The sequence below is a fragment of the Microcebus murinus genome, chromosome 5 (assembly GCF_040939455.1).
Source record: "Microcebus murinus isolate Inina chromosome 5, M.murinus_Inina_mat1.0, whole genome shotgun sequence".
Classification (NCBI taxonomy): domain Eukaryota; kingdom Metazoa; phylum Chordata; class Mammalia; order Primates; family Cheirogaleidae; genus Microcebus; species Microcebus murinus.
In genome coordinates this window covers 71,054,508-71,079,960 of record NC_134108.1, presented here as the reverse complement: position 1 = coordinate 71,079,960, position 25,453 = coordinate 71,054,508, and the positions used below count along the sequence as shown (strand labels likewise).

At 33.3% G+C, this 25,453-nt stretch overlaps 1 protein-coding gene across 10 annotated transcripts in view; it reads left to right on the top strand.

Moving 5' to 3' along the window:
* Window positions 1-25,453, top strand: part of DOP1A (DOP1 leucine zipper like protein A) — a 100,607-nt gene that overhangs the window by 26,515 nt on the left and 48,639 nt on the right. For 3 of the 10 annotated variants that reach the window (XM_076003155.1, XM_076003157.1, XM_076003152.1), the window contains exons 3-12: window positions 2,215-2,396; window positions 7,816-7,986; window positions 10,249-10,442; window positions 14,228-14,322; window positions 15,341-15,379; window positions 17,764-17,863; window positions 18,708-18,817; window positions 19,713-19,821; window positions 21,360-21,480; window positions 23,124-23,243. In XM_076003155.1, coding sequence (XP_075859270.1) covers window positions 2,215-2,396; window positions 7,816-7,986; window positions 10,249-10,442; window positions 14,228-14,322; window positions 15,341-15,379; window positions 17,764-17,863; window positions 18,708-18,817; window positions 19,713-19,821; window positions 21,360-21,480; window positions 23,124-23,243 — 1,241 coding nt within the window. Of the gene's footprint in view, window positions 1-2,214; window positions 2,397-7,815; window positions 7,987-10,248; window positions 10,443-14,227; window positions 14,323-15,340; window positions 15,380-17,763; window positions 17,864-17,935; window positions 18,596-18,707; window positions 18,818-19,712; window positions 19,822-21,359; window positions 21,481-23,123; window positions 23,244-25,453 lie in introns of those variants that run through there. The other 7 variants (XM_076003161.1, XM_076003159.1, XM_076003156.1 and 4 more) reach the window with 4 other exon arrangements.

Genomic DNA, 25,453 nt, shown 5'->3' with positions numbered 1-25,453 from the left:
AAATGTTATTGGACAAAAAGGGTATGATATAGTACTAAAAAACTGAGTGAAAAAAACCAGCAAGGCCTGTCTGTTGAGATTCTTCTTGGCCCGTCTGTACAGCATTCCTTCCTCCTGGGTATGGGGCAGGACCCCTTCAGCAAGGAGGGTCTTATGATCTATGATCAGACAAAGTAGGTCAGAGAATTTCTTTATGGACAGCTCCAAGACAGAAAGGCAGTGGAAGATTTCTGCCTTAGGGAGAAAAAGGAGCAGGTGAAAGCAGGACAGGAGAAGGTCAGAGAGAAATTATGTTTTTTGAAGCCTGCTTCTGAAGCCCAAAGTGCGCCAACATTATAACAACAAACTATAATAAGGGCTATGGAAGTTATGAGCCAGGAACCATGGACAATAATATATAGGTATTATGACATATATATATACATCATATATATATATACACATTTATATATATATATTATTGTATACCATAATATCACGCCAGGACACTAGTTTTCAACCTGATACTCACTACAGAAAATCACCTTGATATCATAAAAAGAAAAGCTTTCATTTCAACATGCCAAAGATTTATCTTAAACTTAGATGCACAAGTTTCTGCTTGACGACTCTAACATTCATCATTCAAGGTTTGAAAAATTCTTGATTTCTTTACATCCACAAGAAACTGCATTCTAAAGTTTGAGTTTGCTTAAAGGTAGTTAGGTTCTTTCTTTTTCTGAAGAGTTCTAAAGAATCTCTTTCTGAAGACTTATTGGGAACCATTTTGAAGGCAATTCATTAAATATGGAAATTAATTTGCCTAATTAAGTACATAATTAGTTTTTATAGATTAATCAATATTCATGAAAATAGATTTCACTGTATCCAGCTAACACAAAATAGAATACCCAAGTCATTGACGATATTTACCTAAAATCATGGTGAAACAAGGCAGGGATTATATATATATTTATTGAATATATGTTTTAGTATAAATTTAATGAACTAGGAAATCTAGGGCTGACTGTTCTGCTGTACTGCCTTTGGCAGTCGTGTTATATATTTCATCTTCAGTTTGTTCTTTTGTAAAATAAAGGACTTTGTATTATATTTTGTATTATATATTTCTTCTAAATTCCACTTCTAGCATATTATTCTGTCTTCATTCTGAGTCTTCATTTAATGACATCCTATCAATACATTACTATAATACTGTCTTTAAGCTAAAGCACTACATTTATAAGATCTTTTCATTACTTAAATAACTAATCTCCTTTGGGTTGTTTATAAGATAGAATCTTGGGCCGGGTGCGGTGGCTCACGCCTGTAATCCTAGCACTCTGGGAGGCCGAGGCGGGTGGATTGCTCGAGGTCAGGAGTTCAAAACCAGCCTGAGCAAGACCCCGTCTTTATCAAAAATTGAAAGAAATTAATTGACCCACTAAAAATATATATACAAAAAATTAGCCGGGCATGGTGGCGCATGCCTGTAGTCCCAGCTACTTGGGAGGCTGAAGCAGGAGGATCGCTTGAGCCCAGGAGACTGAGGTTGCTGTGAGCTAGGCTGATGCCACGGCACTCACTTTAGCCTGGGCAGTAAAGTGAGACTCTGTCTCAAAAAAAAAAAAAAAAAAAAGATAGAATTTATAGAAATCCTTCCTTGACCATTATCTCTAAAGAAATATTATAATTAAATAAATAAAGCAAAATGGTTTTTGTCTGATTGGGAAATTAAGTTTCCAAAAACAAATGGGCAATTATAATCTCATAAATTTTCTTATAAGTATTAGAATTGCTTGCTATAATAGAGTAGTGGTTGTCCCTCTTCCAATTACTGTAAATATCTATGGGGAGGCCAGATTTTCTTCATTTATTTCAAACAAAGCATCAAAAATGGATTGAAGGCTGATTCATGACATTTCAGCTGTCTTTTCATACATTAAATATTAAATATTTGAAAAAAATCTAAAACAATGCCTCTCATAAATTTGTTTTAGAAAATATTTTTCACTAAAAATATGTTATTTTAATGTGTAATGAGTTTATTTTTAAACAAATTAAGAAATGTTTTTTAATTTCCTCAGTCTAATTTTAAATATATATATTGATAGATATAATGACAAAACAAAGACCTACAATGATAATTTTTGATAACATTGTGCTAGAAAATGGAAATAAAATGAAGTGTAATATTTTTGTTTTTCTCAATTACATTAAAATGTTTTCTTTAAGGTTTTACAAAATAATGCAAAGTACCAGGTAGTGCCCAAAAAGCTGACCATAGGCAAACGCCTAGCTCAATGTCTACATCCAGCATTACCAGGTGGAGTTCATCGGAAGGCACTTGAAACATACGAAATTATCTTCAAAATCATTGGACCTAAACGACTTGCCAAAGATCTTTTTTTATATAGGTAAGAATAATTTTGCTACTTATATATAATATAATTACATCACTAAACTATTTTGCTTTCTGCACTAAAAACTAAAAAATTGAAAATTCTTTTACAATTAGAAATTTTCAGATATAAATCTTAAATATTTAAGTGATTTAGAATATTCCTTAACATACACTTTTTAATTAGATGTCATTTATTAAGTTTTCATTCAGAATTGTTGAGAGTATAGTACATTCTATCTTTTTAAGCTTAAAAACTCACCTGACGCCTGCAATCCTAGCACTTTGGGAGGCCGAGGCGGGCGGATTGCTCAAGGTCAGGAGTTCGAAACCAGCCTGAGCGAGACCCCGTCTCTACCAAAAATAGAAAGAAATTAATTGCCCAACTAAAAATATATATACAAAAAAAAGTAGCCGGGCATGGTGGCGCATGCCTATAGTCCCAGCTACTCGGGAGGCTGAGGCAGAAGGATCGCTGAGCCCAGAAGATTGAGGTTGCTGTGAGCCAGGCTGACACCACGGCACTCACTCTAGCCTGGGCAACAAAATGAGACTCTGTCTCAAAAACAAACAAACAAACAAAAAAAAACACTCACCTGAGGAAAAATAAGATACCTTGATTTTTTGGCAGATTTCAATATTCTTTACTTGAAATAGTCTTTTACCTTGATTTTTGTGATACCACATTTTCTTGTTTATTCTTTCTTAATCTTCTTTAGCCAGCTCTTCCTCCTTTACCTGAACTCTACATATGAAGTTTCTTAGGCCTCACTTAGTCCTATACCTTCATATAGTTTCACTTTATATTCTCTCCTTGGGCAAGCTTATCTATGCCCACAATTTATCTTTTTTTAAAAAATTTATTGTATATATTTAAGATATACAACATAATATTGTGAGATACATAAAGATAGTAAAAAAAATTAGTATAGTAAAGCAAATTAACATATCCTCCCACATAGTTGCCCATTTTTTTGTGTGTGGCAAGAGCAGCTAAAAGCTTCTCATTTAATAAAAATTCCAAATAAAATACATTATTATAATCTTCATGTTGTACATTAGATCTCTAGATTTGCTCATCCTATATACCTCCTACTTTGTATCCTTTGACTTATAATCTCCCCATTTCCTCCTGCCCTTAGTAACCAGTATTTTAACATTTATGTGCCAGCTTCAGCTTTAAATTCCTTTTTACCTGACATCTCTGTGGATCTTTAAAGGTAACTAATGCTCAACCTGTTCTAAACTAAACTCATTCTCTTCAATAAACCTGGCCTTATTGCAGTGTGGGCTCAGTAAATGACAACACCATCTACTCCTTTATACAAGCCTGAAGTCTGAGAGTTATACCGTGTTTCCCCGAAAATAAGACAGGGTCTTATATTTATTTTTCCTCAAGAAGACACCCTAGGGCTTATTTTCAGGGGATGCGTTATGTGTTATTTTTTTAAGTACAGTACAAAAATCTATATTCAAATATAGTTAAGTCTTCTGGAACATCATTGTAACTCTCCAGACCCCAAATTCTATCCTGAATTTCTTGCAACTCTATTTCTTTTAGAACCATTGGCCCCAATCTCTCATGTCAAGCAATAAAGCTCTCATGGGACAGATGAGAAGGGCTACTTATCTTCTTTACCGCTCCGCAATGAAATGCATGAGTTGTGCAGATATGCTGCGTAGCCACGCCCATCACTAGGTCTTATTTTTGGGGTAGGGCTTATATTGCACAAATGCTTAGAAATCCTGCTAGGGCTTATTTTATGGGTAGGTCTTATTTTCAGGGAAACATGGTACTTATGATTTTGTTTTCCCCAACTGCATTCTCCTACCTCCTGTGTATGGTCAGTCGCTGAGAGTTCTGTCTCATGGTAGTTAAGAACACAGGTGGTTAGAGTTAAACTAGCTCTATGATATTGGGCCACTTTCTTCACCTCCCTATGTTTGTATCCTCATTTATGAAATGAAAATAATATTACCAACTTCATAGGGTAGGTAATGGAATTGAAAGAGTTGGTACATGTAAAGTGCTTAGAACAATGTGTAGCATGTAGTAATTGCTCAGTAAATGTGAGCTATTACATATGTCTCAAATATATCTACTTCTCTGAACCTTCCTTGGCAGCATGAAGTCTAAGCATCATCTACCACCTGTTCTTATCCTCTTTTACACTGTTCTCCACAGAGTACCAGAATAATCATTTTAATACATTAAATAAATAATACCACACTCCTGATAAAAACCTCTATTGACTTATTCTTGTCACACTTAAGAAAAATTCAAAGCTTCTAAGGCTTCATGTACTCTGACTGACCCTGGCCTCCCAGAGTGCTAGGATTACAGGCATAAGCCATGCACCTGGCCATAGTAGACTCTTAATAGATATGTGTTGAATCAAAGAAATACTATTGGTTGTTATTTGATATATTAAAATACTATTAAAGAGAAATAAGCATGATGTCTTAAAAATATTATCTAAAGTCAGTGAAGGGTATTTTTAATAGCAATAAATAATACATTCAAAGATAGTACTTAAAAAACAGCATTGGTGAATCAGTGTTGCATGTAATTCTCTGATAATTTGATTTTCCTTTCTCATGACAAGATTTTTCTTACATAACTCTTACCTGCTACTTTTTAACTCTTAAATAATAGAAATTTTACCTTAAGCAATATATTTAGTCTTCAAACTTGAAGTATACATATTTTATATGAAGTATACATATTTTATTTCATATTTAATATGAAGTATACATATTTTTATCATCAGTATGTTATATAAGGATAGTAAATTCTAGAATGATATTTCTAAATGTGGCAGATATTCTTGTACACATGCATATACACATATTATGTAGTAAATTATATTCTGTACTTTTGAAGTATAGCTAATTTAAAAACTAAAGTTTATATTAAATGTATTTTTATTTTTTATTAAATAGTGATTTTTTTAATCTCAAGGTTTATGGTTTAACTCAAATACTTTTTTTTTTTTTAGACAGAGTCTCACTCTGTTGCCCAGGCTAGAGTGCCATGGTATCGGCCTAGCTCACAGCAACCTCAAATTCCTGGGCTCAAGCAATCCTACTGCCTCAGCCTCCCGAGTAGCTGCGTCTATAGGCATGTGCCACCATGCCCTGTTAATTTTTTTTATATATTTTTATTTGTCCAGCTAAATTTCTTTCTTTTTTTTTTTTTAGTAGAGACGGGGTCTCGCTCTTGCTCAGGCTGGTCTGGAACTCCTGAGCTCAAACAATCCGCCCGCCTCAGCCTCCCAGAGTGCTAGGTTTACAGGCGTGAGCCACCGCGCCTGGCCTGACTCAAATATTTTTAAAGTTCTATAACCTATTACGTAATAAAATAACATATTGCCTCTTCAAGATTATTTCTTTTTAATGTGATATAATACACAAAGGTATTGCTAAGAAGTCTAGAAGTGCAGTTTGAGCTCCTTAAGAAATTTAACTGAGTATGTAAAGTGAGCTTTTGGTAGTATAAATCTAGACCTCAGGCTAGAGAGAGATTTTAGAGCAGCCAGCATTTAGGTGGAAGTTGAAGGCAAGAGAATAATTGAAATCACCCAGGTACATTGTAAATAACAAAAAGGGGAAAGGAATGACCATTTTGTGAATAGTTAGGAGTCTCAGTATTTAAAGGGCAGGTAGGGGAATGTAGCCAGTGACACGAAACAAGAAGAGTCAGAGATAGAAAATGTACCAGGAGGCAAGCAGTCCTGGAAGCCAAAAGAGAAGAGAATTTCAAAAGAATCTTATAGTTAGTATCATATATTACAGAAAAAATAGGATAAGGGCTTAAAAATAGACCAATGGGTCTGGCAATTAGTAGACCATAATGAGAACAGTTTGTTATGGGGGCTAGACGTGTTATGACTGATGATTAGACGTAAGGTGACAAATTGGAGAAAATGCATAAACATTTCTTTCCTCCTAAAAATTGATAGAGTGTGGCATCTTTAAGCCAGGAGGTAGTTAAAATAAAGATTTTGGGGTTTGGTTATTGCTGTTATTTTTTCTCTTTTTAGAATCATGCAGAAAGATTTGAGTACATTTGTGTTGAAAGCAAAGATGTCAGTTAAGGAAGAAAGATAGAAGTTACAGGAAAGAGAAAGAATAATGGATGGAGCAGATCCCTGGCAGAGACAGGTCATAGGCCCTTGAGCACATGGAGGAATCCTGGAAGAGGCTGAGAGAATAGAAATGTTTCCTTAGGTCAAACTGTACCTAAAATGGGAGGCAGAAAAGTGGGAACTTGAAGGCATTCTCACTTGATGGTTTCTATTTTCTATTAGAAAATAGAAAGGAGCAAGGGAGAGTCTCAATTCATTTGTTAAGCACTTGCTAAGTGCAGAACGTGGTGTTAGGGACTTGGGATACAGAAATAAAAGGATAATTATGGCTCATCGGTTTCTGATGTTTATAGTCTGTTGGAGAAGACAGATATGAAATAATTAAAATAAAGAATGATAAATGTTTTGATGAGTAAGTATTGGATACTATAGGAATATCAAATAAGGGGCCTAACCAAGTGTAATTAGAAGATAGTCTCTTTAAGGAAATGGCATAGTCTGAGACCTGAAAGTTTTGGAATCACCCAGACAGATACTGAAGATATAAATAAGAAAGTAGGAATCGTGTCTGTCACAGCAGCATGTGTAAAGTCCTGGACACTAAAAAGAACATGGCAGCTTCTGAAAGAAATCAGAAAAAAAATTTTCAGTATAGCTGGAACAGAGGCTGCAAGAGTAAAATTGGTGAGTGTACAGGGCTGTGTAGAGGTATTAAGTAGGCAAATCTTAAAAGATATTAAAAGCCACACTAGCAATAGGAAACTAATGAAAGGTTTTACTGAGAGCAGCTGCTTCAGGGTAATACTGAAATAATATCTGTCAAAACATGATGATCTTTTCTAGGTAGATATAATTGGTGGAGATGGAGAGGATTTATTATATTCAAAAATATCTAGGAGAATAACTTGGAAAGAAAACTTGGTGATGGATTACAGGTTAGATTTTTAGAAAGGATGAAGAATCATTTCTAGATTTATAGCTTTTGGTCAGCCAGATAGATAGTTATGCCAGATTTTGAAATGGCAATTACAGAGGGCAGATTTTTTGTTGTTGTTTCTGTTTTGGCTTGTTTTTGGCGGGGGTGCAGAGGTTCTGTTTTGGAACTGTGAAATATGAAAACTGTCAAACAGGTAGCTGTTGGGTTTATAAGAATGAAGCTTGGATGAAAGAACTGGGTTAATTTAATGTATGTAGAAGTCATCAATATACAGGTATCATTTTAAGCCAATCCATATAACTTCTTATTTCATCAAAAATAAAGATTTATATACATATATAATTGCATATGAATTAATATTTTATGGTTATTTTGCTTCTCTTCCCTTTTTGTTTCTATATTTTAAACAGTTCTGGATTATTTCCTCTTCTTGCAAATGCTGCCATGTCTGTGAAACCGACATTACTAAGTTTGTATGAGGTATATTACCTACCTTTGGGTAAAACATTGAAGCCTGGTCTACAAGGATTGCTAACTGGCATTCTTCCTGGCTTAGAAGAAGGATCAGAGTACTATGAAAGGTAAGATAGTATTTGATGCAGCTATGTAATCGAAGTCATGGATTTGTCAACAAGCATCCTTAGAGCAAATATGTCTGAGCATCACAAAAATGAATTATTCTAGATATATTAATATATCAGCTGAAGATTTGTATAGCAATAAAAAATTGTGATAGTGTATCTATTGCATGTATCATACTGAAAATATAGCAAGTGGTAAGAACACAGATTTCAGAGATGGATGGAATGGGTTTCAGTCCTGCCTGTGCAGACGCTGTGAGCTTAAGAAAGCCTTTCTAATGTTTGTGAACTTTATTCAGATTGCTCATCCATAAAACAAACATAATACGTATTTCATTGTGCTATTGTAATAATGAAATCACTTAGTCCAGTGCCTAGCACATATATGAATGTTACTCAAAATATTATGACCTATAATTTAAAATAATACAACAGAAAAAACACTTAGATTACTGAAAATAATGGAAAATTGGTCCATGTGCCAACAATTTTTAAATTGCTAATGGGGGAAACTAGCCTAGTTCCAAGTACAGTGCTGTTTCACTAGCTGTCGGCATGGTACTCTTGATATTTTAACTTTTCAAAGAAAATGATTTGATCTGTTTTGGAGGCTATTATTATTTCTTTGGGAGTTAATAGTTGTAGATAATGCATGATGACATTAAGTATCTTTAATATCTCATTACTAATAGTCTTACCAAAAAACAAAAAATTGTAAGTTGAGGTGGCAAAAATAGAAAATACCAAACTTACTTTATGAGTAGACTTAATGATTTAAATTTATTTATTCAAGTGCATTGACTAGTTATACTGTTTTTCAGCTGTTCCCATAAAGCATTAAGAATCTAATCCTGTGTATATATATTGGACTATGCTTATAAGCTACTTTGAGAAAAATTAATTTTGCCCTCAAAACTTACTTGCTGGCCGGGCGCTGTGGCTCACGCCTGTAATCCTAGCTCTTGGGAGGCCGAGGCGGGCGGATTGCTCAAGGTCAGGAGTTCAAAACCAGCCTGAGCAAGAGCGAGACCCCGTCTCTACTATAAATAGAAAGAAATTAATTGGCCAACTGATATATATATAAAAAAATTAGCCGGGCATGGTGGCGCATGCCTGTAGTCCCAGCTACTCGGGAGGCTGAGGCAGGAGGATCGCTTGAGCCCAGGAGTTTGAGGTTGCTGTGAGCTAGGCTGATGCCACGGCACTCACTCTAGCCTGGACAACAAAGTGAGACTCTGTCTCAAAAAAAAAAAAAAAAAAAAAAAAAACTTACTTGCTTTTATTAATTTTACTTTTTTACTTATTCACACACAATTTCATAAGCATATGAAATTATTTCATTTAGCTTATAAATCACTTTTATTTTAAATTGTTATATGAATTCTCCTAAGGGAAGCATGGAATCAATACCACCACCAATAACTCTACTAGTTATTAAAAATTTAACATAGAAATTGAATAATGATTTTTATGACTGGTATCCTCATGATTTCTCTTGTTTTGCTAGTTATTCCACATAAGTTCTATAAAATGATTTATAAATGTGTTATTCTTTTAATGCATAGATAAATTGAGGCCAGAAGAAACTATAGTCTTAGTGTTAAATCACATAGCAAATAAACACTAGAACTCATCAACTTATCTTCATTCTAACTCCACTGTACTACAGTGTAATAGATTTTAATGTATTGCATTGTTTATCTTATGTTAAAAACAAATCAAAAGTAATCTTTAAATATATTTCTTGTTAAAGCAGTAATGTATCCTTGATTTTGTCATAGATCTAATTCATTAAAGTTGTGAACTATGTAGTATATAATTTCAAAAAGAAAGAAACATTTGGAAATGTCCTTTAAGATTTTGTAGAAAACCAACAGAATGTATGTTCTATAGGACTACTGTTAAATAAAATTTATATAGTGTTTTATTGCTTAGAGTAGTTTAACAACCCAGTGAAGTAGATAGGTCTTGTGGTGGTAGTTTTGTTGTTCTCTTCATTTTACAGATGAGTAAACTGAACTGAAGAAATAATAAGTGACTTCTCCAACATACACAGCTAGTAAATGGTGGAGCCAGGACTTAAATCCAATCCTCTCACTCTAAAGTATATTTTTCTTCCAGCTTGTCACGCTTGTTTCTAGGGTGGAGCATATGACCACAGCCTGGATGCTTTCATGCATTTTAGAAAAAGATTAACGATTTATTTTTTAAAATGTGAAACTAAATGTTTCCCTTCTTAAACCACTTTACTTTATACCTCAGAACAAACACATTGTTGGAAAAGGTGGCTGCTGCAGTGGACCAGTCAGCATTCTACGGTGCCCTGTGGGGTAGTCTTCTCACCAGTCCTGCCGTGCGTTTACCTGGAATCACGTATGTTCTCGCCCATTTGAACAGGAAGCTTTCTATGGAAGATCAACTTTATATAATTGGCAGTGATATTGAGCTAATGGTAGGTCTGAATGTATGGTTGCTCATTTCACAAAAATTTCTTTAGAGTCAGGCACTATTCCAGACAGATCATACTGTAAACAAAATTCCTATTTTCATGGAGCTTACATTTTTCATTAAGGAAAATTAAAGGCCCAAATAATAATTATTGTTTTCAAAAGCTTAATTTTTACATAAAAAAGAGATTGTTATATATATCTGTTATTTATTATCTCCATTATCTATTATTCAAGCAAATAAATGGTTTTTATTATTAACATCTTGCTGATTGATCAGAGCACTTAACATAGCCACATTCTTTATAATATTTCAAAGGGGACCTTCTTTTTAGTCATAGCTTTTATTATAAGATAGATGGATTTTAGATAAAGTGATAAAGCCAGATTCTGTATGGAATTTGTACAAGAGGATGTACTATTAAAACAGAGAGTCAAAGATAGTAGGAAAAAAATCACATTGGTTGCTTACTTTTATAGAATACTTTTCTTTTCAATTTCAAGATCAAGAACAGAAGGAAATCTTTTATCTCTATAGAGTGCCATACTCTTAAAATGAGCAAAGAGTAAAAACAACAAACTCTTAAGGGTAGGCAGGCGTGATGGCTCATGCCTGTAATCCTAGCACTCTGGGAAGCCAAGGTGGGAAAATTTCTTGAGCAAGAGTGAGACCCAGTCTCTACTAAAAATAGAAAAAAAATTAGTTGGATGTGGTGGCATGTGCCTATAGTCCCAGCTACTCAGGAGGCTGAGGCAGGAACATCACTTGAACCCAGGAATTTGAGGTTGCTCTGAGCTAGGCTGACACCACAGCACTCTAGCCCAGACAACAGAGCAAGACTCTGTCTCAAAAAAAAAAAACCCACAAAGAAAGAATGAAAATATATTAAATTATTTGATAAGAATACAAATTAAAAAAAGAAACTCTTGAGGATCATTGCAAAGTTTTAAAAATTTGATTATTCTTTACTTTCCCCCTATATGATTATAACATTACTTATATTTTTATGTAGATTTATTGAAGTATAATTTATATACACTGAAATTAATCCTTCTTACATTGTACAATTGTATGAATTTTGACAAGCACATGCAGTCATGTAGCCACTACTACAGTCAAGATACAGAACATTTGCATTACCCCAAAAAGTTCTCTGTGCTCCTTTGTAGTCACTCTCCTCCCTCTACACTCCCAGCCCCATAGAAATGCTGATCTGTTTTTTGTTTCTACAGTTTTGCTTTTTCTGGAAAGTTCTATAAATGGAATCATACTGTATGTAGCCTTTAAATCTGGTTTCTTTCACTAACATATTTGAGATACATCCATGCTTTTGTGTGTATCAGTAGCTTGGTCCTTTATATTGCTACATAGTTTGCTACATAGTAATCTATTGTATGAATGTACCACAGTTTATTTACTCTTTCACCAGCTGATAGACATTTGAGTTGTTTCACATTTATGACAATTGTGAACAAAGCTATTATAAGTATTTGCATATAGATGTTTGTGTAGACGTACGTCTTGTTTCTTGGGAATATACTAGGAATGGGATTACTGGGGCATATTGTATATGTATGTTTAACATTTTTCAAAAACAGGTTTATTGAGGTATAATTCAAATACCATAAAAATTACCCTGTTTAGTTGTACAATGCAATGGTATTTAGTACATTTAGAAAGTTGTACAACTATCACCATTATCTAATTCCAGAACATTTTCATCACCCTCCGTAAAAAAAAAACCTGTATCCATTAATCACACGCCATTTTCCCCTCCCTCCTACCTCTTGGTTTCTGTGGATTTGCTTATTCAGACCATTTCATATAAATGGAATCATACAGTATGTGGTCTTTTGTGGATGGCTTTTTTCATTTACTATAATATTTTCAAAATGTATTCATGTTGTAGCATGTGTTAGTACTTCATTCCTTATTATGGATGAATAATATTCCATAGTATGGATATACCACATTTTATTCATCAGTTGATGGATAATTGGGTTACTTCTGTTTTGGGAGTATTATGAATTAGTCCTCTACTAAACATTTATGTACAAGTTTTGTATGGACATATATTTTTGTTTCTTTTGGCTGTGTACCTAGTAGTGGAATTTCAGGGTCTTCTGACAATTCTTTGCTTAACTTTTTTAATAACTGGCAAACTGTTTTTCAAAGTGGCTGCTCCAATCTTCACTTCCCATCAGCTCTATATAAGGGTTTCAATTTCTCCATATCCTTGTCAATACTTGTTACTGTCTTTTTTTATTATAGTAACCGCACTGGGTGTGAAGTATTATCTCATTGTGGTTTTGGTTTACATTTCCCTAATGACTAATGATGTTGAGCATCTTGTCATTATTGGCCATCTGTATATCTTCTTTGGATAAATGTTCAAATCCTCTGCCAATTTTAAAAACTGGATTTTGTTTCTGTTGTTGAGGTGTAGGAGTTCCTTACATATTCTAGATAACTAAACCCTTATCATATATATGATTTGAAAATATTTTCCCTCATTCTGTGTGTGGATTGTCTTCTCATTTTCATGATAATGTCCTTTGAAGCAAAAAAGTTTTACTTTTGATCAAGTTCAATTCATCTATTTTTTTTTTCTTTTGCTGCCCATGCTTTTAGTGTTATATTTAAGAAGCCATTGTCTAATTTAAGGTCCTAGAGATGTACTCTATTTTCTTCTAATGTATTTTAAGTTTATAAAAAACTGCCAAACTCTATTCCAAAATGGCTATATATACTATTTTATTCGTATTTAAAAATATATTGTTACATGTCTGTCACGGTGAATAAGAAAAAAAAAAGAAAAGAATTGAAATATATTGTTACATTTCTTTTTAATAAGTTAATGGAAGTTTTGAAATTTTTTAAAAATTTATTTAAACAAATAATATACTTGGATAAATATTTGCAATACATCACAGTCAAAGGACTACTCTTACTGCTATTCAAAGAGCTGCTATAAACAAGTAAATATGAAAAATCAAATAGAAAATGGATTTGAACAGATAATTTAAAGGAAATAAAAATAGCTCAAACATGAAAAGATGTTCAACATTATTTGTAATAAGAGAAATAAAATTTATACTATACCAAACCAGTTTTCATATGTTAGATGGGCAAAAATAAAAAATGTATTGCTTAGCATATGGAGAAACAGAAATTGTCATGCATAGCTGGTAGGAATATAAAATGATATAACCTTAATAGACAGCATTGCACTGTTTAAATTATAACTGTATCTACCCTGAGGTTTGGCAATTGTACTGTGATGGATTTATCTTACAGGTGTACTTGAATGTTATGTAAGTATATTACAGCATTATTTATAAAAATAATGATTAGGAGCCTTTTAAAGTGATATTAGGGTTCATTTAATGCAATACTTCTTTGGCCATAAAAAATAATGAAGCTCTTTGTATAATGATAAGAAAAATTCTCCAAAATATATTGTTAAATGAAAAAGGTGGGGTTTGGGATATATGAATGTATTTTGTGTACTTGTATTTACAGAAAATACTAGTAACACTGGTTACCTACAAAAGGGAAATTAGGTGGTTGGAAAACAGAAATGGAACAGAATGATTTTGCTGTATACCCTTTTGTACTCCCTAATTTCTGAATCATCATGGTGTATTACCTACTCAAAATAATGTAAATACCTTTAATTGTTGATAAGCTCCTCAGAAGCTTTTATTAGAGAAAATGAGTTGTTAGATTTTCATGACAAATCTTTTCCAACCTAATAGACAATAAATGTTAAAGACTCTCTTATTTCAGGTAGAAGCAGTAAGCACTTCAGTGCAAGACTCAAGTGTACTTGTACAGAGAAGCACATTGGACCTCATACTGTTTTGTTTTCCATTCCACATGAGTCAGGTAAAACATTAATATTGGTATTAATATAAAGCATTCTTGAAAAACTATAGATTCATGGTGTATAGTTATTTTTTAAAGGCATGTATGTTGGATTCTTTTGTTTTATAAATGAAAACACACAAAACAAATTCCTTTTTAAGGAGTGGAATTTGTTTCACTGATTTAATAAGAATATGGTAATTGAAGTATATTATTTCATAGTTTGTAAAAGTTCTAACCTATAAATAGCAAGATGTACTCATTAATTGCTAACTCTGAATATGCCAAGACTTTGAGACTCAGGTCTTCTATCCAGCCATGATCTATCTGTCCTGATATTACCTTTTCTTGCTTTTGTGATTTTGAGATGAATGCTAGACCCTTAGCAAAGTTGTCTGTACTTTAGGAGCCATATATTTAGTCATTGTGACATTCTTTTATTACAAATAAAAGCAACTAATTTGACATATCATAAATGAGGCATTTCATTCCCAGAACTTAATTTAATCAGTGTCCTTATTTTAAAAGAAGTAATCTAAATTCTTTTAGTGCATAAGCATTCAAAATGCTGGAACGACATACCTAACAAAAGTAATAAGATATAGTAGAGAATATCTCCCTTGGAAAATAAGTTTATTGCTAAAAGCAGTAGCAGAAAAGATTATTTGAAGTTTTTGTAAGAACTGTGATTAGTATATAATTGTAGTGCATTCTCATTAATATTGGCCAATTTTTCTGTATTACTTTATTCGTTTTTTTCTTTATTAAGCTACTTAAATTTTTCTTATATTCAACTTGAAATTGAATTATTAATAATTCAAGAATTTTATACTTCATTGCCTATACTGTCACTATTTGGGATATAAACCACCCCCAGTTTCTATTTTAAGACTTTCACCCTTAAACCAAAGGCTTTTATTCTGCCCTCTGGCTCTTCACAGAAACACCTGCTGGAATATCTCAGCATAGTCTAAATTTAGCAGTGTTCTTGTATAGAGGTGACCAAACACACATAAGAATGATATTTGGTTTTTTAAAGGTTTATAAAAGAACACAAAGAAGATCATGCCTTAGAAAGGTATGTAGTCCAAATGCCTAAAATACATACTGTCTGGATCCTTATCAAAAAAAAATGTATTGACCTTTGCTCTTGAACTTTCCCATTGCATTCTTCTCTTCTAAACATTCAACATTATTAGTCCCTCAGCTGCTAAGTTCCTCAACAGGATCTGAGGACTTAAATCATAGTAAGCTGAAATTGAGAACTTAATTTGTAATTGTACTATATCAGTGTTCTTCATTATTTTATCAGCCTGTCCTTTCTTTAATACTTTCTTACTCTACCTTCTCTGTGTATTAGTCAAAATTTTCTCAATCCTTACCTTCTATAATCTATATTATGAAAACAATAGCTATGTTTAATGTGTTTTTAAGTACACACCCAATTCTAATATTCCTCTAATTCTAATATATTTCTCACCATTACTGTTTCTAATTCTAAAGCTGGTAGTTCAGCTCACAACTCAGATAGTTGCACACATTCTTTTCCTTGAGATAACCATCATACTTAAGTAAAAGTTAGAAGTGCTTTAATTGTACTTCTCATTTTATTACACAGAATATTATGAAAAGACATATCCAAGGGTCAGTATTTAATAAAACAAATTTTTGTTTTTTAATCAACATTCTTAAGTGAAACTGGCTTTTTTCTTCTTTTTTTATTTTAATGCAAGTACATGACAGTAAAAAATACAATGAATACAAGTACAGATGGTGCCACTGCTATAGTGCCTCTTTTCATGCTAAGGTGCCAGCATTTTTATCTACTGTTGCATGATGAATATAAATGTCAAAAGAAAGAAAAAAATTGTCGAAAGAAAAAATAAAGCAAATAACATTTTGGTGTTGTTATGAATATGCATATTTTTTATTTGTTATGAATATGAATAGCTAGTTTTTACTTTGTGGCTCTTGAAAGAGTCTTAGACATACCCAGCAATCCGGGAACCACACTTTTGAGAATTTCATAGATTAATAAAAGACATCTGTATTTTAAAGGCGTGCCCATAAGTTGCTGTTGTTGATCTGTGTTGTGTAACATCTCAGTTATTTCTCTGAAGTTTTTTTTTTTGTTTTTTTGTTTTTTTTTTTGAGACAGAGTCTCGCTTTGTTGCACAGGAGGCTAGAGTGAGTGCCGTGGCGTCAGCCTAGCTCACAGCAACCTCAAACTCCTGGGCTCAAGCAATCCTGCTGCCTCAGCCTCCCGAGTAGCTGGGACTAAAGGCATGCGCCACCACACCCGGCTAATTTTATATATATATATTAGTTGGCCAATTAATTTCTTTCTATTTATAGTAGAGACGGGGTCTTGCTCTTGCTCAGGCTGGTTTCGAACTCTTGACCTCGAGCAATCCGCCCGCCTAGGCCTCCCAGAGTGCTAGGATTACAGGCTTGAGCCACCGAGCCCGGCCTGAAGTTTCTTTTTTAAACAAATGAGCTAGGTGAATCCTTTCTAATTCTATCAAGAAGCATAGTGTAGTAAAAAGTTCACTGGTCTATTACTAAGGAGAGATCAGTTCTTCATCCAGCTGGGGCACTAACCAGGCATTTGAATTTGATTAAGCTCTTAGGCCCCTTGAGGCTCAGGTCCGTTATTTTTTATAGAGGGGTTGTTAAACTAGTCAATTTCTAAGTGATGTTTTAATTCTCAGATTCCAAGATTATATTCTAAAGTGATTAGTAATATTCTTAAGATTAACAGCAAATTAGTTGCCTTCCCCTTTTTTTAAAAAAAAAACTTTACCTCTTTTAGCTGAAACACAGTCTCCTTTAATCAATGTTTAAATATCTAATTAAGACTACTGGGAAAGAGGCAGGAAAAAAAAGAATGATTCATCTTTAAAAGATCCAGAACAAAATGAAAAACATTAAGATTTGTGAAAGCTGAATGATTGCTACAAAAGGGGTGTATTATATTTTTTTCTGTATTTTTAAATACATTGAAATACTAGAAGATAAAAATTTTTTAAAAGAGGAAATGAAAGACCTGGAATTGATGAAGGTAGTGACCTTCTAAGGAGTTTATAGTCACTTGACAACACTACACATGTGAGAGATTAATAGCATATGATTTTCTTAAACCTATCCCATCTTGTTCCATTGTCTTTGTTTTGTGTCAGATTTCATTTTTATTGGATAGGATAAAGAAATTTAAACTGAAAGTTAAAATACTTCAGTTATAATTTCAGCTATGCAACTAAATAGCCACATTACCTTCCTTACTGTTTCCTAATCTGTAAAATGTAATTCCTATGTTTGAAAGATCAAATGAAATAATAATATATGAATGTACCTTATATACCTTAATGTCTGAGCATATGACAAGGCATTATTTTTTAAAGAAGAAAAAAACAGTATGCTTTTTATGTGATTAAGTACAATATACATTCTTAACTTTTTTAGGCCACTCGACCAGATATGATTAGGATCTTGTCAGCAGCCCTTCATGTAGTATTAAGGAGGGATATGTCCCTGAACCGAAGACTTTATGCATGGCTTCTTGGTAGGTATTTGATGTGTGTGGTCATAGTTGGGAAGAGATGGAGGGAGATTTACCATACCTGAATATCAAGTTGTGTATATGTCCTAAATGAAAAAACTAAAAGTTTTTATGTAAATGAACAATGAAAAGATAATAGTATTGTGTATTATATGAAGAAATTTCAGAAACTTCTTAATTGAGTCTATCTGAATCCATAAAGGTATGTTCCTTTTGACAAGACTTTTTTCCCCGTATAAATTGAGGTGGTTATACTATAAGGTAGTAGACAAAAATAAAATAATAATCAAGATAACACCATACTGTCAAAAAAAAAAAGAAAAAAAAATTAGACATGAGGATCTTGTGTGACTACCAAAAAAAAAGAAAAAAAAAAACACCATACTGTCCAGAACTTTGAAGTCATCAAAGGAATCGGGTCTAGTACCAGTGTCACACATGGTGCCAGCCTTCCACTCAGGCAGTAAAGCATTTTATACACTTTGATCTTCCATACTTTTTGTATTTGGCCGGTTTTCACAATTCCCTACTGCCTATAGTGAGAGGATACACTATAATTTACCTTGGATGTTCCGAGTCTTCCGTTATTTCACTGTTAGTAAGATTGGAGAAACAACAACAAAACAACAGGGTAATTCTGGAAGAATACTATGATACTTGCATATTGAATTGGTTTCCCTTTATTAAACTATCTAAAATGATCTCTCTTGCTGACATTGAATGGGCTACTAATTGGTAAGTGTTTAGTGCTGTTTTTGAGATATTTGTTTTGGAGATATTTGGTATTTAGTGAAAAACAGTTTTGAGAATTCCATTTTAATTCATTTTGCTATTTGTTTCCATGGAGGTTTTGATAACAATGGTGCTATCATAGGACCCAGAAGCACAAGACACAGTAATCCTGAAGAACATGCCACTTACTATTTCACTACCTTTTCAAAAGAATTGTTGGTCCAGGTAATGAATACCTTCTTTATTCTTTGGCTACTTAACACTAGAATTACTGAAAAAGTATAAGACAAAGTCCTGCCTTAATTGAATTCACAGTTGAAGGGATGGAGACAAGACTCTCAAACTTCCTAAGTATGACTATAACAAGCAAATGACTACAATAAAATGATAATCATAAGCTATGCTACCATATAAGGCCAGAGTTTCTTTTTTCTCTTTGTTGTTTTCATGACTTTATTAAAACATAGTTGCATCTTCTTACCTGTCTGCCCTCTGAAAGTTGGAGCTTTTCCACAAATAGTTTAGAACCTGTGTTATTTCCTATGAGGCTCCAGGGAAATTTGTGGTGCAACTGGTATCTAAGTGTGGTGAAACTGCTATTGTAAAGGAAATGTTAAAATGACCTATAGGTTTATTTCATACTATTTTAAAATATTATTTCAATTATATATTCAAGATATTGTTAAATAAAATAAATGAAAATACATGGCATCTGAAGCATTTTTAAATGAGTGAGGTTATATGAATATAGTTAGTTTTGAGTCACTAGTGGGAAAATAATTGCATAATAGCAGATGCTAGTTTGGAGTTGATCTTAATAAATAGAAGTGTTTCATCTTTAAGGCAAACAATCAACTCATGAATATACTTTTCTCAATTTTCTTTGACTCTTCCACTGTTATTCTAGAGAAAATTTAAGTACTTTTTTCTTCTCTCAAGACAGAAGAATATAACATTTTTTCCTAGCAGAGGAAGAACCAACCTTGGTGAAAGAGCTTCAGAAAAGCAGTAGAGGATGTACATCTCCATTATATATGGTTATATTTTAAAATATTTTTCTTAAGGAAAAAAAAAATCTTTCAGTTTACTTAAATGACTAATGTACCTTTTTTTTTTAAAGGCAATGGTGGGAATCTTACAAGTGAATGGATTTGGAGAAGAGAGCACTCTAACGCAGGATCTAAAACCTTTTCGTATTTTAATCAGTTTACTGGACAAACCTGAGCTAGGTAATATTACTGTCCGAAGGTATAAAGTCACATATGGTTCTTTTGTGTTGTTTCATAATAAAAAATAAGAGTCATTAGGAAAATTGTTAGATTTTGAGGTGGCCTTTAAATTCAAGTTCCAAACAATTTCTTACCTAAAAGTTTACTATTCAAAATTAAGAATTTACAAGTGTTGATCCAACTGGTATGTTATTGTGTATGTACCCTGTGCTGTGTATGCAGCAGAAGAGTCATTTTAAAGATGCTGTCTAAACTTCTCTTAATCCTGATTATGTTATTAAAATTGAAATACTTACGATCTGTCATAACTAATTTATAGTTCACAGAATTCAAGGAATTGAGCAAAAATATTTGGGTTAAACCTTCAACTTTCTTCCTAACATTCCCTTTATTCTGTTTGTTTTTGCTTTCTTCATTGTATATTTGTTATATATTAGATCTGTTGGGAAGTTAATTATGGCACCTGAGACATAAATTAAGAAAAAAACATAAATATTAGCAACAGTAAAATAAAACCGTAAAGTATATAATTTTTTCAAATTATTTGCAGATGTTTTAGCAAATATGCATGTCTTGACAGCCACAGTAGCTTGGGCCTGTAATCCTAGCACTTAGGGAGGCCAAGGCAGGAGTCACTTCAGGCTGGGAGTTTGAGACCAGCCTGAGCAACATAACAAGACCCCATCTCTAAAAAATATATATATAAATTAGCTGGGCATCATGATGTGCAGCTGTAATCCCAGCTACTCAAGAGGCTGAGGTAGGAGGATTGCTTGAGCCCAGGAGTTCAGGGATCCAGTGAGGTAAGATTATATCACTGCACTCCAGTCTGGGCAACAGTGCAAGACACTATCTTAAAAAAAAGGAAATAAAAGAACAACAACAACAAAAAAAGAATCTCAAATATGCATGTCTTCTCACCATTTCTTAAAATAAAAATGAAAACTTTAAAATATAAAAATAACTTGAGTTATATCAATAGCTTTGTGGATTTTTTTCAGCTATTATATGATAATAGATGAAGCTCAATTTTTTTTAAGAAAATTGGCATCTGTAATAGCAGTAAAATTTAGCCTTATGCATTTTAATATTATATAAATTAACAATAGTAGTAACACAAGTAGCATTTATTGAATACTCATTATATTCTAGAGACTGTGCTACCCACCTTACAAATATTTTTCCTAACCCTTAAAACAGTCCTGTAAGTTTGATAGTATTGTTTTCATTCTCTATAGGAAACTTAAGGTCAAAGAAGTTAAATAACTTGTCCAAGGTAACAGAGCCATTAACTGGCAAAACCAATTTCCCTGATTCCATAATTTCTAAATGTCAACCTACACTTTAAATAAACATTTGTTCAGTTATTTACTATTTTATATTAGCATCTCAAAATGTGAAGTTTAGTTTAGCTTCTGAGAAATATTATTTTTCAAAAATACTTCATTTTAAAGAACCCTTTAATTGGACCAATTTTCAGATGATTATAACTTTGAGTGCTAATTAATTACTGTCTTTAATTCGTATATTAATTTTAGGTCCTGTAATTCTGGAAGATGTCCTGATTGAAGTGTTTAGAACATTATATTCTCAATGCAAAGCAGAATTGGATCTTCAGATGGACCCACCCTTCAGTAAGGATCATGCTCAGTTAAGCAGGTAGATTACCAAAAAATTAAGCATAACATAAAGATGTTCTCATTTATGAATAGTCATAAAATAAATACACACTATTCATATTCACTTAATATAACTTAAAGTATGAGTAATAACTAACTGGGGAATCCTCTATAAAGTTTGTGTTCTATGTAAAATTGATTTAAAATATCACTGTATTTTTGTAATATGAAGTATAATTAATAGTGATCTGCAGTGATCTTTCAAACAAGCAATTAACAGCATGATGGCAGAACCACCACATTCCAGGGTTAGTTCTTAATTTCATCAGTTTAGAAAATTAAGTTTTAGCAGCTAATGTGAAGATACAGTCTTCATGAAATTTATTTACATTCACCAAACTCCTAGGAGACTGCCACATGTCAATTATTAATAACAATAGGAGTTATCTTGCTTGGTACAACTCCCGTTGTTTGTTTGCGTGGGGTAGTGCGCCTCAGTGACTTGACATACTCAGGAGACCAAATCACAGATCAGAAAAAGATGAACACAGAGAATGAACATCACTAGGTGGCCTTTTTTTTTTAAGTTATTTCTTCTTTAAGGTACATGCATACATATTTCAAATGTCTGGGACAAGTTATGTAGCATTAGCATGTCCTGTATTCTCTAAGTCAGTGATTGATAGATGCTGACAAAATCTTTTTCCTTTCTTCATGTTAAGCAAATCACCTCTTTTCCAGTATCATCTTTCATTACAGTATGACAAAGCTTCCAAGACTATAATTTTTTTTACATGGTTTGCATTTCATTGATGTCTCCTTGGTGAAACTTTGGAGATCTGCTGGGCTTTCCTAAAACATACTTTTATCTCTATATTAAAATGTTTTAAGACAGTTTTTGACTTTTGATGATATAATCCATTATTTTTTATTAAAGAAGTTAATAGTAAGTAATCTGGTACTCTTTTTCATTATGTAAGCAGCCTGATAATTTTTTTACCCATAGAGTATTTAATTAGTCTATTTTGCATACTAGTTGTATTGACTATATAAAGACAATTGTTTTAATTGTTAGGATGAGAGGAGAAAATAGGTTAAAGGATTGCCACTTGAAGTAACAAAAGTTATTTTTCCCTGATGGAATTTCAGTAATAATGACTACATAGAGTAGTAGTCTTTTTTTGTTGTTGTTTTTCCAGTTAAGAATAATAATTTGATTGAAACTGGTCAAAATAAACTTAACCTTTCTTAAGAAAATCCTGAACAGCACAGGAAAGTAAACAAAATTCTTCAGAATCAAGGCTGTCAAAATCAAATCACTGCTCAGTTTACATGTGCCAAGGGAAACAAAAGAATTTGATGCCAAACTAACAGTCCCATACTCAAAATTATAATAACTTCCTGTTCTTTTGTGTTTTTTATTCAGAAATTATACAAGGCTAATTTCTGGTCTTGATATATCTGGTCTTGATCACACATTAGAGTTATGAAAACTCAAATTTCAAAAAATACATACAAAGTAATAGGACAGTAGCAGTAGATAAAAATTATTTGTTGTAATATTCTAACTGGCATGTTTTCTAGCAACTACCTAGGAGTATATACTGCCCTAATAATATTGCACTTAAATTTGAAAAAAAAATGTTAATATTTTAGTTTTTCTTTTTCTTTCTTTTTTTTTAGTAAGTTAAGGGAAAATAAGAAAACAGCAGAGCTGATTAAAACTGCCAACCTTCTCTTTAATTCCTTTGAGCCTTATTATATGTGGGATTACGTTGCACGTTGGTTTGAAGAATGTTGTAGGTATGTTCTTTTTTCATTCATTTTAATTTAACAACATCCAAAGCTAACCTTTGATTTTAAGTTGTTGAATCTAATGAAAAGCATGTTCTTTTACACATTCTACTACTGCTGACAATTATTACTTATTTACTAGCCATAATCTGATTCTACCTTGTTTCTTCTTCTAGGATATAAAGTCATTGATCATATAATCTTAGAATTGGAAAGGAGTTTAGAGATGGGTTATTCTAGAAGAAAGGTTTTTCTTCTCCAGTCTACAATAACCCAGTTTTTCTTTGTTGTAGAGAAGATAGCAAATTTGTGGCTGCTACCTTACACACTTTTTCAGAAGTATTCCCTCTTTGATTAACAAAAAACTTCCTGGTCACTTTTGTGTTTCTAAAGCCATTAGAACCAGCCCATGTTGTCACTGATGAGTGATAAAAGCTGTCTACCATGTAGGAAATACAGCCTAAAAAATGATCTTACAACCCTAGGATGCTAGTCAATCTGACTGGAATCTGTATGGATTCTAAACCAAATTCTCTTAGAACAAGATTAACGGGGCCAGACGCAGTGGCTCATGCTTGTAATCCTAGCACTCTGGGAGGCCGAGGTGGGCGGATCGTTTGAGCTCAGGAGTTTGAGACCAGCCTGAGCAAAAGCAAGACTTTACTAAAAAATAGAAAGAAATTAGCTGGACAACTAAAAATATATAGAAAAAAATTAGCCCAGCATGATGGTATGTGCTTGTAGTCCCAGCTACTCGGGAGGCTGAGGCAGAAGGATTGCTTGAGCCTAGGAGTTTCAGGTTGCTGTGAGCTAGGGTGATGCCACGACACTCTAGCCAGGGCAAGGGTGAGACACTGTCTCAAAAAAAAAAAAAAAAAAAAAAATTAACATCTCAATCCTAAGGAGCATGTAGTTAAAAAGTAAACATGTATGATCTCAGGATTAGAAGTCTTTTAATAAAAAATTTAAATGTTGCTGCTATACATTAATCCCTTTAATGATTTAGAAAGTTGTTTGCTTACTCATTCAGCAGATGTTGAGCACCCAGCTGAAAAACACTGTGCTATGCAGATAGTCCCTGTCTTCAAAGACCTTATAGTGGGAACAAGTAAGACATGCACATGTATATTCCTAGTATTAAATTTAAAATTATAAATGCTTTAATAGATTAAAATATAGGAATGCAGAGGAATTATAAGTGTCTTTTTACCACCTGGCTCTACCCTGGGTTTTCATCTACATTCATAAACACACACACGCCCCCACATACACATCCACACTTCTTTAACCTGAACACATATTAATTTTCATACTGTTGTGCCTTCATTTATACTATTCTTTCTAAAGTATTCTTCCCCCTATACCAATGTAATCCACCTTTCAGTACCCTTCTTGACTTCCTCCCTTCCTCAAATTTCTTATCAGAATCAACTTCTCTCACACTATCACATTGTTGCATTTATTTGTCTACATGCTTATGTTTCTTGTTGGGCAAGGACTATATCATTTTCTTACTTTGTGTCTTCAGAGTATAGGGCAATATATTGTCATATAGAATTAATATGACTTAATTTGAATATTTATTGGAGAAATGATCTCTACTGCTTGGATCAAAAGAAGCTTCTTGGAGGAGGTAACATTTGATCTCAGACCTTGAAGGTAGAGGAATTCTGAATATGAAAGAATGAGATTGGGGAAGAACAGTAGTTCAGGAGGACAAATGGGTCTTTCTTTAAAGACCCTAAGGTTAGAAATCGAGTAACAAATAATTCATTTTAACTAGAAGGTGACATCTGTAGTGGGATCAATGGGAAATATGTCTCAAAAAGTGAGATATGGGCCGGGCGCGGTGGCTCACGCCTGTAATCCTAGCTCTCTGGGAGGCGGAGACGGGCGGATTGCTCAAGGTCAGGAGTTCAAAACCAGCCTGAGCAAGAGCGAGACCCCCGTCTCTACTATAAATAGAAAGAAATTAATTGGCCAACTGATATATATATATAAAATTAGCCGGGCATGGTGGCGCATGCCTGTAGTCCCAGCTACTCGGGAGGCTGAGGCAGAAGGATCGCTCGAGCCCAGGAGTTTGAGGTTGCTGTGAGCTAGGCTGACGCCACGGCACTCACTCTAGCCTGGACAACAAAGCGAGACTCTGTCTCAAAAAAAAAAAAAAAGTGAGATATGTCCTTCAGAACCCTTGGAAGTGTAGTATGGGAGGAGAG